Raw genomic sequence first — 14,615 nt, 5'->3', positions numbered from 1 at the left:
GAAACTGAGAAGCGATAATGCAGCGAGGGGTAAATAAAAAGAGAGAGTGCTTCGGTGAGGGGCCTTGGGGTAGATGATGCCGGATGGTACAATTTTGTCTTTGATCTGGGCTGCAAGATAAGATAAGGCTTGGGTGGGAATTCAAGACAGTCAACCCTGACAGCGAAAAATGCTCGTACAAGTCTTTCCAAGTACCAATATTACATTGTGAAGACCTTGATAAGCTTCCTTAATTTGAGGTTTAAAGATCCTCCCTGAGAGGGGGCGAGGCAAATCACCACTGCAGCAAATGGGCCGATGGACCAACATCATGCTATCTTTCATGTCTTTCCACAGAAGTACGGATACCTTGAATGGATGGGTAGTCTAATTGCTTAAGGAGGATATATAAAATGATCGGCCGTCTGGCTTATGGCTCTAATGCCTACAGTTCCATCTAAGAAAGCCACTGTGGACCCTAACACCGGGGCCCCGGACAAAAAAAAGTATGTAGGCTAAACATGGTTGATGGGGTACACCTACGGATACTAAGGTGGATACTACAGGCTACGCTTCCAGGATACTAGAGTGCATCACTGCATATAGGTGTACAATTCACTACTGCGCCTAGGAGTCACAGCTAGGGCTACTTACAGACCGAGTTCAGCAATCCTAGGAGAAATACTGACCCAGACGGTAAGTGAGTCCAACGCGTCCGCTTGAGCACATGCCAAAGGTGATTATTCACCTTCGCCAGAGGAGGATTTGTCGCCCCTATGCCTTCTGACATCCGAAATTCGCTTCGTTTGGCAATGGCTCCGGCGGACGCGCCCGCTGTGTACATCCCATAATGCGCGAAACCCAGTACGCTCGTTCAAACAACGATGTACAATAGGAAAAAAAGCATAAACACAAGAAGGCGAAAAGAAACTGGTTTTTGACGGAAACAAAGCAATAAGTTGACAGAGTGTGGACCGATCAAGTGCCAGATATCCGGAACTCCCCTCAATGTGAAGAAAACGCTTTTTGGTATTGAACGGTGATGTGTGGTGTAAGAACATTTTTCTCATTGCCCATGAGTGTTGTAGGGGTTTCTCGCAAGGGGCGAGGATTCCATCTTCTATCTGATGTGCTTTCTCAAAAATATAGTATTAATCCATCATCATCGAAAAACGCCACGTTGCAATCGTCATCGCCCAACTCCGTTGTCGAGACGTTTACTTTCTGCGGAAAGAGCAGCCCTCGGTGAGGCGGGCCTTACCACCGGTGGGTTGGCAGAGGACGGTAGAGCAGCCGGAGCACACAACGACGGTCTGGGCGTGAGAGAAGACGGTGGTGATGTTGAAGCAGCCGGGGCACTTGACGTCCATGAAGAAGGAACGAGGAGCAGGCACAAGTTGCTATTCGAAGAAAGTTCCACCGTCAGTTACCCAGTACCACATTTATCCAAATTCGATGCCATCATACCTTAAGCTTGTGCTTGCGGGCCTCAGCCTGAGGAGTAGGGTTGAGAAGGTCGACCGCGAGAACCTATGTAAAGGAAGTTGTTAGTGGACCGTATTCTTGTATATTGACTCGATTTTTCATGATGCCTCGTCGATGCACCGTGGAGGCGACGACGGTGACGGGCGACCACGAGAGCACAAAATCGATCGACATTCACGCAGCTGGTATCGACGGGGGTCTGGGGAGAATAAAATAGTCGAATGCAACTTACCATCTTGACGAGACAAAAAAGTCGATCAGCGAAGAAAGTTGAGATGGAGCGCTGATGAGATGGCCGGCTTGGGGTGTGAAAGCAACAGGAGAGGTCTCGTGGAGATGGCGAAGATTGAAGCGAATTCTCGACGGCGCCCCCAGTCGGCCCGTTTGGGGCTTCCGTAGGGTTCAGCCCTCGCTAACACTGCCCTTGACGGGTTCCGATTAACTGGTTAGCAATGACCGCGTGGATTACCTAATCAAGTGCATATGCTGCATAACCTTCACATAGCTTCTCCGCTCCTCTACTCCTACATTGAAACACCGACACCCAGAACACTGTACGCATAATATCGAAAGATTTATTATTAATAATTTACTCTATCGCTAACTTAATGCGCTTATACATAAGACATAATAGAACAGTACGGGCATATGGCTGGAGGCAGCCCAACTCCAAAATATTTGAACCGACAAACTAACTCAAGGCGAAGTTTCTAAAAGCAGCTGCTTGGTCTGCGAGGCTTCACATAGTTGATATGCGATTAGGTGCCTTAAAAGTTCCGATCTAAAGTGTCTTCTTAGACGCACGAAGGACATCACCGTTGGCGGCCTGCTCTGGAACGTACGGGTGCTTGATGGTTAAACACCAGATATCAATGTAGTCGCAGATGGTTGTAATAATATCATGCTACTACTGTTAGCGAATCGAACGTGTTCAATGTAGATTCATACTTACCACGAAGCTTCCGTAAATACCGAGTCCTAGGCCCAAACACAGGAAAACAAACGCGGGCTGTCCAATGGTGCCAATCAAGGTGTTCGACCAGAGACCAAAAAGAGCACCGGCGCTGTCCACCACAGCCAAAGCAAGAGGTCCAAGAAGAATATTTGAATAAGGGAACTCTGCCTTGACTAGGTGGGCACAGATCATTCGACCAACAGAGTAAGCATTGACCAAGCCGATATACAGTGCAAATGGAACTATATAGTTCTCAAGAATGGCCGGGTTGAGGTATAGATATGCTGGCACAAGGGCCCATGTCAAGACGAGGGGAAGGAGACCATATAGTGGCTGGAGTGGATCCTTGCCACGCTCTTTGCGAACCTGGACGACGTGCGCTATGCTCGAGCCGGTGGCGAAGAACAGCATAATCCCGCCGTAGATAAGATACCACTGCGTGAAGGGCATGTCATAGAGCTGCGCGGGGACAAACCCCAGTTTAGGAACGCCAACCGTCTCGAGCATAGGCTGATGCCAGAAGCTGCCGCCTCCCATATATGCGGTGAATCCAAAGACAACGCAAAGCGTAAGTACACCTTCGACAGGACCGGAAATAATCCCCAAGGTCAACACCTGCGTGTAGTACATATCCCAAGTCTGGACGTAAAAGGTCATGGTAGCTATTGGTATCACATTAGCATCCACATTGGATCTAATCCCGCGGTTCACATACATCCAAAAAGGGTCAAAATGGTAGCCCACGACTGGCCAAGGTTCATAACTGCAGCGAAGACTATAACTCCCAGGGCCGTGTTACACGCGTCAACACCTGCAGAAGCCCAAATGTCAGTCAGAGCGCCTCCGATAGTAGGGTGAGTTCGGCCTACTATGATCAAACAGTTCGCCCAGAGGGCCACTCTGCTTAGTTCTCCGTCTAGAGGGCGATGTTAGTGTCAGTCCGCCAAGGAGCCGGGAGCGGGAAATCATACGCCTGAATGCCATCTACACCATCAAAGGTTTGGTACAGGAATAATCCAATGGCGCAACTGGCATAGACCCATGGTGGGCAGTCTTTGTCGAAAGTCGGGTTATAGTATAAGACGGTGAAGAAGTTGATCAAAACGAAGAAGAGGCCTGTTAAGGTGATCTACCGGCGAAGTTAATGTCGCGTCTTTCATGAAAGTCCGAAGTTCATTATGGTCATGTTGACATCCATCTATCTCCTCTTTGTAGTCGCCAGGGCTTGTTTTTGACGCATAGGGCTGAGAGACTATATTGAACTTACAGCATTAGGTCTAGATAAAAGAAGGCTGTCAGCCGGGCCGAGCACAAGATACAACCAGCGTTACTACTCACGCCATGCTCATAGGGAAGCACTTGATCACAATGTTATTATAGAACGGCTTGAGAACATATCGACTTATAAGCGACAGGTCAACTCCCGCATAACGATAGTCCTTCAGGTTCGATAACTGATATTGCCGGATATACACCATCTTGGCTGTGAGTGAAAGATGCCTCCTTTCAACTCCGGTGGATTACGATAAAAACGTCCTTATAATTATCTTCCTTATGTGACGGGCTGGATGGTTTGGGTTCGGTTGATCTGTCCGCGGTCGATCCTCGCGAAGAGCGCGAAGAGCGCGGAAAGGGTAGGGTGGATAGGCAGGTAATAGACAATTCGAGCAGTTCAAAGGTAAAAATCTTGATGAGGCGCGCTTCAAAAAACAATTGAGCAGGGAAAGAGAAAGTAAGAGAGGAAAGTTCTGTAAAATGGTCGGAAAATCTCCCGTGGCCGAGACGGCGTCTTTGTCCAAATGCTCTTATTTATGCGATACTTTTTTCTGCCGGCGGAAAAGCGCTCCTCGAGGGCGGCCACGAGTACCAGAATATAGATTACGGGAAGTATGAAGAATGTCACAGAACACCGTTTCCCAGCACTGGCCTACCAGGTTTGTCTGTATTCAGCGTATTGGTGGGTATCGGCTGACCACGTGCTGGTACCCCAACGGAAACGGACGAACCAAGTTGAGATTCCGCCTTTCTCCATGCAAGTGGAATGCCTTCAAGGTTAATAGCACGCCGATCATGGCAGGATAGATTAACTGGCAAGTGGGGGTGTCCATGCGAATGTCCGTTGGCAATTATCCGAGGTTGCCATATGACGCCAAAGCGCGGAGTTACGAGTCCGCCTAACGTACGGGACGACGGCTTGTACGCAATATCATTTGGTAAAGCTGGCGCCGCGGCGAAACGCTACGGGAATGTCAAGAAATGAGGCAGATGCATATAATTGTTGAGATTGGTACACTAAATACATGCAGTGGGCAATTTCAAAAGCGCTAATGCCATATTTCATACACTAAGCAGTCCGCCAAGTAAAAGTGGACAGAAACATCGACCTCGTCCCAGAAATGCCAGGATCCGAGGAACAATCACATTCACTTTCTCCCCGCGGTTATACAGACAAAGAGACTTCTATTGCTCTGGGGCGACTTACCGCCATCACAGCCAGCCCATGTCACTAGTGTTCTTCCATCAAGGGGTCTGGATTATGTTGGCCACGCTGCGAAGCTAAACTTTGCCAGATTTGTTCCAGCTTAACCGACAGGGCTCCATGGCATCGGAATGAGAATGCGGCTCTGCATAGTTTGAATGAGCGGAACGGTCTTATGCACGGTCTCGGCCCAGCCTTCAATACCCCATGATTGCTCTCGGCGGACCTTGCGCTCCTCTAGATTTGCAAACTGCCACAAGTGGTGCACCGTGTTCAGGTCCCCAATCTGGACGAACCAAGCTCCGACGCCTTCCATGACTTCGCGGCGTGCCTTGAGACCGCGGCGCCAATGAGTTTCCCATTCTAGGAGGTTTCCGGGGTGGAGTGTATAAGACCGAAGTTCAAAAAGACCTCCCAAGCGGCGTGGCGGAGTTGTAGGCCAAAATGAGAACTCCTGCATCAACGAAGTTTTCTTGCTCTTGATCAACCCCTTGAGCTTACGGTCGAATGCAGGGAACTCCGGATGGCACGAAATGTTGTGAAGAGAAGCATGATAACCTTCATATCGTTGATACTCCCAAATATGGACTGCGGAATTATCATTAACATCAGCCCCAGAAGCTATGGGAAGGTTCGGGTAAAGTATAGATACCAAAGGTCTCATTGTCTCCCACTTGCGTTCGCCAGCTTCCCACCAGATTCACACGGTTCTCTTCCGTGCCTGCCATCCGAGGGTACCACTGGCCAACAAGGTCAACATATTCATCTACTCGGTCCGGTTTCACTTCGTGGAAAACGATGGAGTGGACGTATTTGCCACGCGCGAGGACTTGCGAAAACGAACGCTCGATATCCTTATCGAGCTGCTGGCCTTCTTTTGTTCCGTAAATAAGGGAAGAGAGTGGCCCGCGTTTGGCAGATCGGTTGGCTTCTAAATTGTGTTCGTCTCCTAAAGAACGGTGGGTAGAAAGTGAGCCCAATGCTTGGTTATCAAGAACATCGGCGGCATCAATGATGGGACTATTTTCATCGCTCGCGTCGCCCTTGCGGGCGGCGGCGGGAGCGGTAGCGTACTCACGGAGGCGATCACGGGCAACAGGGGATGATGGGGCAGATGCAGAGGTGGAAGCAGAAGCACCGACTGACTGACTCTCTTGCTGCTCTCTCTTCTTGCGAGCTACTTCCAGGTTCTCGCGAAACTCCTTCTGACGTGCAACGAACTCTTCAGTTGAGTCGGGGGTGATGTCCCGAATGGAGGGCGCACGGTAGACAGGGGCAGATGTGTGGAATGATCGAACCAGCGAGGACGCAGGCCGGAAGACTCTTGGGGCAAACATGGCTAAGATGGATCCAAATGCGGTGTAGTTTCAACAAGCAACCAATACAGAGAAGTTGGGCAGATTGTAAAACAAAACCCAGCGAAGAAAGCGGGAAGGCGCGGTGCTGATTCAGAATGTCGGCAGACGGGTACAAATGAAAGGCAGGAAAGGAGAGATCAACGCCTATCCCGAGGTGGTAAATGAGCACAAGGGTGAAGGGGGTTTGAAGAGAGGGGAATATAGAGGACAAGCAGCAGGGATGGGATGACACTAGATGCACAAAGCGGCCAAACGGCTGAATGGAAAATGCAACACAGCAGGAGTAACAGTCAGAACCAGTAAGGAAGCAGCTCGCTCAGAGACCAGGATCAGCAGAGTGAGCCGAGATCGTCAATAAGTTGGTTATTCCCCAAAGTAACAGTCAAAGCTCGTCCACAGGTAGTGGGAAGACAAGATGCAGTGATAATTAACACACCAATGGCGATGAATGGGATGGAAAGAGGGGAGAGTTTTGAGGGGAGAGCGAAGCTGCAACGGTACGGTAGCTTGCCTAAAGCCAATGTGCGGGGAAGGAGCCTAGCGTCTTAGCTGTAGTCGTCCTCCAGGTTGACGATTTCGGTTTTGCGTCAAACAAGGTTGCTGCGAGCGGATCTCAATGTCTTATATGGCCACGGTGTGACTCGTTAATAATAATTAGCAAACAAGTCCAGGTTGAGATTGAGATTATCCCCCTACATTCGACAGATGGAGCTGTGTTCTGGTGATCCCCGGTCCAGCTCTTTCCCCATATCTATGACGACATTGACGGCTTTTGAAAACTAACTAAATGTACAGGCCTTTTTCTGTCTACCAAATAGAGATCGCCCTGTATAAATAATCAGCTTGCACGTACTGGTCACGCGGGTCGTAGCCTCCTTTGGAAGCTGCTCCAGCTCCTGAAATCATACCTGCGAAGGAAGACCGATTTACAATGTTGTGTTAATCTTGTCTAAAATGGGTTCCTTCAAGGCTGGTTTGCTGCAGACTTGACGTGTAGTTGTTTTGGAGACTCGCCACTGTCGCACAGTTATTGGGTGTCGCAGCAAGATTGCTCCGACAGACTCAATTGCAACAAATAACTTGAATACATGGAGCTAGAGTCTATTCGACTAGATCAGATGTATATCTTATTCAGTCTCATTCGATCTCGATAAGCTTAGCATCGTTGCCATGTAGTTTAGTCGAGAAAGGTACCCGGAGAGCATCCGGCCGAATCAGGGAAGGCCGGAAATTGACGGTCGGTCGCTGGTCGCCACCCCATCATGAAGTAATCGCCCCTCCATCCGGTCGCAAGCTGCAGAGAAGAGTTGACACGACAGGATGCCCTCCGCGCAGCTGCCTCCCAACTCAATCAACTCCCGATCAGACACAATGAGCGACTCTTTAAACCCCCCCCTCTCGTACGAGGCCTCTGCCACAACCACTCATCGCCATGTTGCAACTACTCTCCCGCCGGAGGTCTCGTCTTGCCTCAAAAACACCCGCTTCGTATGTCCAGCCGATGACTCTATTGACCCATCCTTGCCTGTCTGCTAATACCAATGCTTTTTATATAGCTCCATCTAGCAACATGTGATGGCCTTACTCCCCACATCTCTCTCATGTCCTATACCTATCTGGCATCCACACCTTTCGATCAGTACCCCACGATCATCATGACAACCAATTCATCTTCGCGAAAAACCACCCACCTACAAACCAACCCGCGAGTCTCACTTTTAGTACACGATTGGGTGTCACACCGTCCGCCTACCCGTGCGCCGAACCCTGAGGCTACTCGCGATGGCTCCCCACCACCAGCAGCAACCCGGTCATCTCTGGCTAGTCTACTTCTGAATCTAAACACGAGTGCTCTATCCAGTATCTCTACCACAATCACAGGAGAGGCGCGATTCTTGGCGGCTGGATCCGAGGAGGAGACGTGGTGTAAAGAAAGGCACTTAGAAAACAATACGTTCGAGGAAGAAATGAGCGCGTTTGGCCAAACACAACAGCCCGGACAGCGCCGACCCAGTATCTCGATTGACGATGATGTCCGAGTTGTCACAGTCCGTGTACGCGAAGGCAGACTGGCTGACTGGAAGGGAGGTGTAAGGGACTGGCTTGTCGTTCAGGAGGGAGAAGAGCCATCGAGTGATAGCCCTGCAAATGGCGTGGTGCTATAATAAAGTCGGCTGTGGTATTTCGATATGGATTTCAGAGTTTGCCGGAGCTATAGGGCATTGAGGCTTTGGGAGCATTTTCATGTTTGATTATGAGGGCAAGTCATGGGCCACGAAGTTCTTTCCAATCTATTCCGTATGTTTCCCCATGCGCTTCAAGCTTCCTGCGCAAATTCAACTTAACCAGATTCCAGAAACCATGGAAAGTAGTACGTATCCTAGTTGTAAAATTGATCTATATATTGATTGGCATACTCCTCCTCCATTCAAACTTATCACATGATTCAATGCCAGTGACGTAGATTGTCTCTCCCAAAGTACGCCCGCATCTCCAACGCACATCTCCAACTCTCAATTACACCACCGCACTAGCCATTGTTCATCAATTCACTGACCCAATTTTCAGCCACCCTCGTCTCGCTCTCACGTACTCTCTCGAAAACAAGCCAGATCTACAGAAACCACAGTTCAATCCCAACTCCCATCCAGAACCATGCGGCTCGCCCACCTCCACTTCCCCGACATAACCTCCTTCACCCGCGTCGCAAACCTCCAACAATCCCTCACAACCCGTCTCCTCGCACACAAGAAGCTCATCCAGTCACCCAACGCGACAACACCACCGCCACCCGACCCAACGATAATAACATTCACCCCGAACCCAGTTTACACAACCGGCCGCCGCGACCTCCCGCCGTCAAACACCTCGCCCTCCGCCTCAAAAACTCTTTCCCTACCTCCCGGCCTTGAGCCGATCCGCTCTCTCTTCTCTCAGCAATCACAGCATAATAATGGCTCCGCGATAGCAGAATACCATCCAACCCTGCGGGGTGGACAGACAACGTACCATGGACCCGGGCAGATGGTTGCATACACGATTCTTGATCTACGGCGGCTGGGTCTGACGCCACGATGCCATATTCGGCTATTGGAGAATAGCGTTGTTGATGTACTAGCCGGGTATGGCATTGAGGGGACTATTACTGAAGATCCAGGGGTTTGGGTGCCCTCCCGGTCAGGCAGTGACCAGCTACCCAGGAAGATCACGGCAGTAGGGGTCCATTTGAGGAGGAATATCAGCAGCTACGGGGTAGGCTTTAATGTCACGGAAGAGCCGATGTGGTATTTCCGGCAGATAGTGGCGTGCGGGCTTGAAGGGAGAGAGGCGACAAGTTTGCAGGGGCAAGGGGTGGATGGTGTCTCTGTTGAGGAGGTGGCCGGGAAATTTGTTGATGCGTTTGTGCGGAGGGTGAATAGTAAATTTGCTTGCGTGGGGAGCGCTTCAGGGGAGAATATCGATGGTGTCTATAGGGTGGAGGAAACGGACCTAGTAGATTAACTACGCTGTAGGTGCGTTGTCGAGTGTAAATTTGGAATGGTGCTAATTTATAGATATACTGTGATATTACGGTAGAACGATACTAAAGGATACAGTACATTGTACTAATAGTTAAACAACCTTGGGTAGAAATGCATACATGCAATGGGTACGTGTACACTGTCCAGCAAGACAAAGAAAACAACTCGCAGCGTCCGACCAGTAGATGTGGTAATGGAACGGAAGCGATAGATAAAACAGGCAGTTGAGGCCGTATAAAGCGTGGTGGTTGAATCCAACACGCTGAATGTGAAACCGATCCCGATAAGTGTTCTCGAGATGGGAAATTAAGACATTAGAATGGCGATGTATCTAGGATGTCGAAATTATATATAACGAAGGGGATAAAAGCAAGTAAAAAACATTGCAAAGGCTGAATTGCTGATTGCTGAGTCGTGAAATAGTAGCGTCTCTGGGGCACAAGTAATGAAAATAAGCATTGTCGGGATAATATATTGAGGCCGGCGGGTATATAAAACGGTTAAAGGCAACATGCGACAAAGGTGCGATCACTGAATGATGCAGCGGCTCTGGGACGCGCTGGCATTCTGTGCCTTCACCTCGAGGGCGACTTTGGCGGCTTCGTAAAAGGCCTCCCTGATGCCACGATTTTGAACAGCAGAGCACTCTGTCAAGGAATTAGACCATCCCAGTCCTGAACTCCTCGAAGCTGGAGGATATCTTACCAAGGTACTTCACGGCTCCGATCTCTTTTGCCTTTGCCAGCCCTTGCTCGTACGTGATAACATTCGGGTTATCATTGAGGAATTCGTCTTTTCGCAAATCACACTTGAGGGCCGTGAGAACCAGTTTCACTCCGGGGACGTTCTCCGAGATCTCCTCGGTCCATTTGCTCGCCACATTCTCGAACGAATCGGGGCTGTCGACCTATGTTCCACAAAGATTTAGCCACGAGGCTTAGTATGTTGAGCGACGATCTTACACTGAAACACAGCATTATGACATGCGTATCCTCATAGGATAGCGCGCGTAACCGATCAAATTCTTCCTGGCCAGCTGTATCCCATAGCGATAATTCCATGTGCACGTTATCGACGAAGATGTCTTGCGATTATGAGTACGTTTCAAAGAAGATTGCGAGGAGAGAAGGAAATACCATGGACATAATTCTCTGCAAGGCAAAAATCAGTATCAACTCAACTTATTGCCCGGGGAGGGGCACACGAACCAAAAACAGTCGGTTCACTGCCGCGCATTGCTGTGGTTAATGCTAGAACTGATAGTAAATGGAGGGAGAGTCTCACTAGACCGTTGGGAAATATCTGATCGACAAACGTCAGCAAATCGCAGGTTAAATGTATTGAATACAAGAGACATCTTACCCTCTGGTGAACACGTTTAAGGCTGAGGTTTTACCACAAGCACCATCTCCCCTGGTCCACAGTTAGAATGAAACGGCCAGTATTCCTATGGTTTACTTATATCACTGACAGCAGCACCATCTTGCGCCGAACAACTTTTTGGCGTCCGCAGAACTCCATCTTGTAGACGCGGTATTCGAAGGTGGGATCGGATTCGGGGAAATGCGAGATGTTCCCAGGGGGGTTGCGAAAACGTCGAGAACGCTAGCGGCGCAATTACGCGGTTATATAGGAAGGATGCGGTCGGATAGTATAGTTGTCGTATAGCGTGTGAAGAGGTGACTTGGTGCGAATATGAGATGTCAGTGAAGGAGAGAAGAAATGGTGAAGACTGCGCCCCAGTCGTGGGCCGATGTCATCGGCCGAAGTTACCAAAGATTCCGGCGAATAGGATGATCGTCATCTGCCAAGCTATCGCAAGATTTCGCTTCTTCCGGTGCCTGAGCCAGAGCAACCTCTATCAGGACTTCGAGCCGATTTCTCGGAATCTAGATCCCTCTTCTTGGTCCTTTGTAGGGGGCGATAATGTTATCGATCTCTTAGGCGTACTCCACACTCCGGTGCCTTGCCTCCACCATGGCGTCGCGGCCCTCGCCTCACTCAGCCGTGCTGTCCCTGTAAATTAATAGATTCATCATCAATAGAATATGCCAGGGGTTCCTTCTGGTTCGGAATTTTTCGAACACAGATGTAGCTCTTCGCAGGGTCTTTGGGTTTGATGGTACGTAATGGACGTTGCGGGCCGGACCTAGAGTGCGCGTTTCGATATATATTTGCAGTTACCACGTAACATGTCAACCGTTCTCATTCGATTGGCAACATGAGGTGAGCTCAAAAAACCACCAACCAGGGAGCGATAGACCTGAATAGAAGTTATTCTCCTCAGCCGGTCTCGACCGTTTCTCTCATTATTGCTTAAAAACGCAACGTTCACAAAGCGCCCTCTATTGTTGGACCCACACGAGGCTCGAAGAAGGCGGGGGGCCAGAAGTTGGTGCCCCAGGCGCTGAATTGCTGATAAGCGCGGCGGGAGCTCCCAGTTCAGCTCACAGTTCACAGCAAACCTCAGTCCTCGCCTATCAATACCACCAGGCTTCATTTCTTATTCGGGTTATCGACCTAGAAATTATTTACATACCTTGTATTGCCGTTATTTCCTCCCCTACACATCCTCAAGTCGCCCAAAATGTCTGACGACGATGATTTCATGCACGACTCTGATGAGGAGTAAGTACTGCCTGCCCCGGCTCGTTGTGAACGGCCAAAGAGCTCGCCTCACACTTTTTATTGCTAGGTACGACTTTGAATACGAAGATGCGGATGACGACGAGACAGGAGACATCGGAATAGAGAATAAATACTACAATGCCAAACAGATCAAGGTTGATAATCCGGAGGAGGCCATTGATGAATTCTTGGGAGTACCTGCTCTGGAACAGGACAAAGGAGACTGGTATATATATCCTCTCCTCGGAAACCGAAGATTGTATACTGATGACTTTCAGGGGGTTTAAAGGACTGAAGCAGGCGATTAAGCTGGAGTTTAAACTCGGGAGATATAGCGATGTAAGTTGGCCCTTGACATGCTCTCTTCCTTTTTACCTAAGCTGACTACTCAGGCCGTTGAACACTACAGGGAACTCTTAACATATGTCAAGTCGGCAGTAACGCGAAACTACTCGGAAAAGTCAATAAACAACATGCTCGATTATATCGAAAAGGGATCAGATGACGACAAGGCGTACCAATGCATGGAAGAATTCTATTCTCTCACCCTCTACTCCTTCCAGAACACAAACAACGAGCGACTATGGCTTAAGACGAATATTAAATTGGCCCGCCTGTGGTTAGAACGAAAGGAATATGGCCAGTTGAGCAAAAAAGTCCGGGAGTTACACCGGGCTTGTCAGAGGGAAGATGGTTCGGATGACCCCAGCAAGGGCACATATCTACTGGAATTATACGCGCTAGAGATTCAAATGTACGCCGAGACGAAGAACAACAAGCGATTAAAGGCCCTCTACCAGCGCGCTCTCCGCGTGCGGTCGGCGGTACCCCACCCTAAGATCATGGGGATTATCCGAGAATGCGGAGGCAAGATGCACATGAGCGAGGAGAACTGGGAAGAGGCACAGAGTGACTTTTTCGAGTCCTTCCGGAACTACGACGAGGCGGGCTCGATGCAACGGATCCAGGTTCTCAAGTATCTCGTGCTGACCACCATGCTGATGAAATCGGATATCAATCCCTTCCATTCGCAAGAAACGAAGCCGTACAAGAACGACCCCCGCATCTCTGCTATGACTGACCTGGTGGATGCTTTCCAGAGGGATGATATTCACGCATACGAAGCTGTCCTAAGTAAGAACCCGGACGTTCTGGCCGACCCATTCATAGCAGAAAACATTGATGAGGTCAGCCGGAATATGCGGACCAAGGCCATTCTTAAATTGATCGCGCCGTACACCCGGTTCACGCTCAGCTTCATCTCAAAACACATTAAGATTTCGGTCACAGAAGCACAAGACATCCTGAGCTTCCTAATCCTCGACAAGAAACTAAACGCCAAGATCGATCAGGAAAGTGGCACAGTTGTGGTTGAAAGTGCAAGCGACGTGGACCGACTTCGGGCCCTGGAGGAGTGGAACGAATCCCTACGAGCGCTCTGGCGAGTGACTTTGAACGATGGCGATGGATTCAAAAACGACGATGTTTCGCAGATGACCGGCATGGGGTTGAGAGGGCCCTCAATCTACCAATCGGCCTTTGACGATGATGTTGCTCCTGCGGGTCTCCTACGTGCCGGCGGCCACCGATTCCGGAGAGGGGGGAAGGGCAGCAAAGCAGGACATGGTGTCAAGGCTGGTGGCTCGGGGCTGTTTTAGGCGGGGGCAATTAATAGACAGGGAAGCAGGAAAAGAAGGAATCGGATGTTGTACGGGAGGCAGTAGCGGTACTACCTTCCTCGTACTTAGTAACTGGCCGAATCATGAGATTCCAATGTTCAGAATCCCTGATGACCGCTGGCTTGCATAAACTGGAAGAAGATATCATTATTGAATCATTCATCCTGCTGTGTGGTGTGGTACCGTGTCAGCTGTGTACATTCAGTGATATAGTACATACGCGTAATTGTGTTCTCAACTTCCCTCACACACCTGGAGAGTCGAGATTCGAGACTAAGTACCATGGTGCAAGCGTTGATAGTTGATACTGCATGCTGCACAACGAATGAATCCACAGCCCCCAATGACCTGTAGGAACCCACCAACGGACAGAGGAAGCGTGATCCGCCTGTCTGTTTGCCCTTGCAAGTCACAGAACGATAAAATAGGCGAGCTCATTCGTGGGGATGAGACGCATGGTCAAAAAAACGACAATCGAGGCTGCAGTTGTAGACTGGTGGAACTACTCTACTGGAAACTGGAAAAAAGAAC

At 49.6% G+C, this 14,615-nt stretch overlaps 7 protein-coding genes across 7 annotated transcripts; 3 read left to right on the top strand and 4 right to left on the bottom strand.

Moving 5' to 3' along the window:
• Nucleotides 1-1,196: 1,196 nt before the first annotated feature.
• Nucleotides 1,197-1,699, bottom strand: CRP6 (40S ribosomal protein eS27; the record flags this gene model as incomplete). The annotated part of the gene is made up of 3 exons (XM_041702284.1): nt 1,197-1,379; nt 1,447-1,509; nt 1,697-1,699. 3 exons carry the CDS (start codon nt 1,697-1,699, stop codon nt 1,197-1,199), a joined length of 249 nt encoding a protein of 82 aa, XP_041555085.1.
• A 546-nt stretch (nt 1,700-2,245) lies between these two features.
• APUU_31115S (aminoalcoholphosphotransferase) lies at nt 2,246-3,897 on the bottom strand (the record flags this gene model as incomplete). Its single annotated transcript, XM_041702283.1, has 7 exons — nt 2,246-2,368; nt 2,417-3,081; nt 3,135-3,230; nt 3,289-3,335; nt 3,391-3,548; nt 3,687-3,696; nt 3,758-3,897. The coding sequence occupies 7 exons, from the start codon at nt 3,895-3,897 to the stop codon at nt 2,246-2,248; spliced, it is 1,239 nt and encodes a 412-aa protein (XP_041555084.1).
• A 1,104-nt stretch (nt 3,898-5,001) lies between these two features.
• Nucleotides 5,002-6,235, bottom strand: APUU_31114S (NIPSNAP family protein; the record flags this gene model as incomplete). The annotated part of the gene is made up of 2 exons (XM_041702282.1): nt 5,002-5,486; nt 5,551-6,235. 2 exons carry the CDS (start codon nt 6,233-6,235, stop codon nt 5,002-5,004), a joined length of 1,170 nt encoding a protein of 389 aa, XP_041555083.1.
• Nucleotides 6,236-7,576: 1,341 nt separating this feature from the next.
• On the top strand, nt 7,577-8,421 carry APUU_31113A (pyridoxamine 5'-phosphate oxidase family protein; the record flags this gene model as incomplete). The annotated part of the gene is made up of 2 exons (XM_041702281.1): nt 7,577-7,744; nt 7,813-8,421. 2 exons carry the CDS (start codon nt 7,577-7,579, stop codon nt 8,419-8,421), a joined length of 777 nt encoding a protein of 258 aa, XP_041555082.1.
• Nucleotides 8,422-8,911: 490 nt separating this feature from the next.
• APUU_31112A (lipoyl(octanoyl) transferase LIP2) lies at nt 8,912-9,757 on the top strand (the record flags this gene model as incomplete). The annotated part of the gene is made up of 1 exon (XM_041702280.1): nt 8,912-9,757. One exon carries the CDS (start codon nt 8,912-8,914, stop codon nt 9,755-9,757), a length of 846 nt encoding a protein of 281 aa, XP_041555081.1.
• A 548-nt stretch (nt 9,758-10,305) lies between these two features.
• rho3 (Rho family GTPase RHO3) lies at nt 10,306-11,298 on the bottom strand (the record flags this gene model as incomplete). Its single annotated transcript, XM_041702279.1, has 8 exons — nt 10,306-10,424; nt 10,483-10,684; nt 10,740-10,861; nt 10,914-10,928; nt 10,986-11,002; nt 11,062-11,079; nt 11,140-11,190; nt 11,249-11,298. 8 exons carry the CDS (start codon nt 11,296-11,298, stop codon nt 10,306-10,308), a joined length of 594 nt encoding a protein of 197 aa, XP_041555080.1.
• Nucleotides 11,299-12,364: 1,066 nt separating this feature from the next.
• Nucleotides 12,365-14,063, top strand: APUU_31110A (putative COP9 signalosome subunit 2 (CsnB); the record flags this gene model as incomplete). The annotated part of the gene is made up of 4 exons (XM_041702278.1): nt 12,365-12,405; nt 12,473-12,631; nt 12,684-12,744; nt 12,798-14,063. The coding sequence occupies 4 exons, from the start codon at nt 12,365-12,367 to the stop codon at nt 14,061-14,063; spliced, it is 1,527 nt and encodes a 508-aa protein (XP_041555079.1).
• Nucleotides 14,064-14,615: the final 552 nt, after the last annotated feature.

This window comes from Aspergillus puulaauensis, chromosome 3 (assembly GCF_016861865.1).
Source record: "Aspergillus puulaauensis MK2 DNA, chromosome 3, nearly complete sequence".
NCBI classification, from domain to species: domain Eukaryota; kingdom Fungi; phylum Ascomycota; class Eurotiomycetes; order Eurotiales; family Aspergillaceae; genus Aspergillus; species Aspergillus puulaauensis.
Note: the sequence above shows the minus strand (reverse complement) of the source record. Positions and strands in the feature narration are given on the sequence as shown.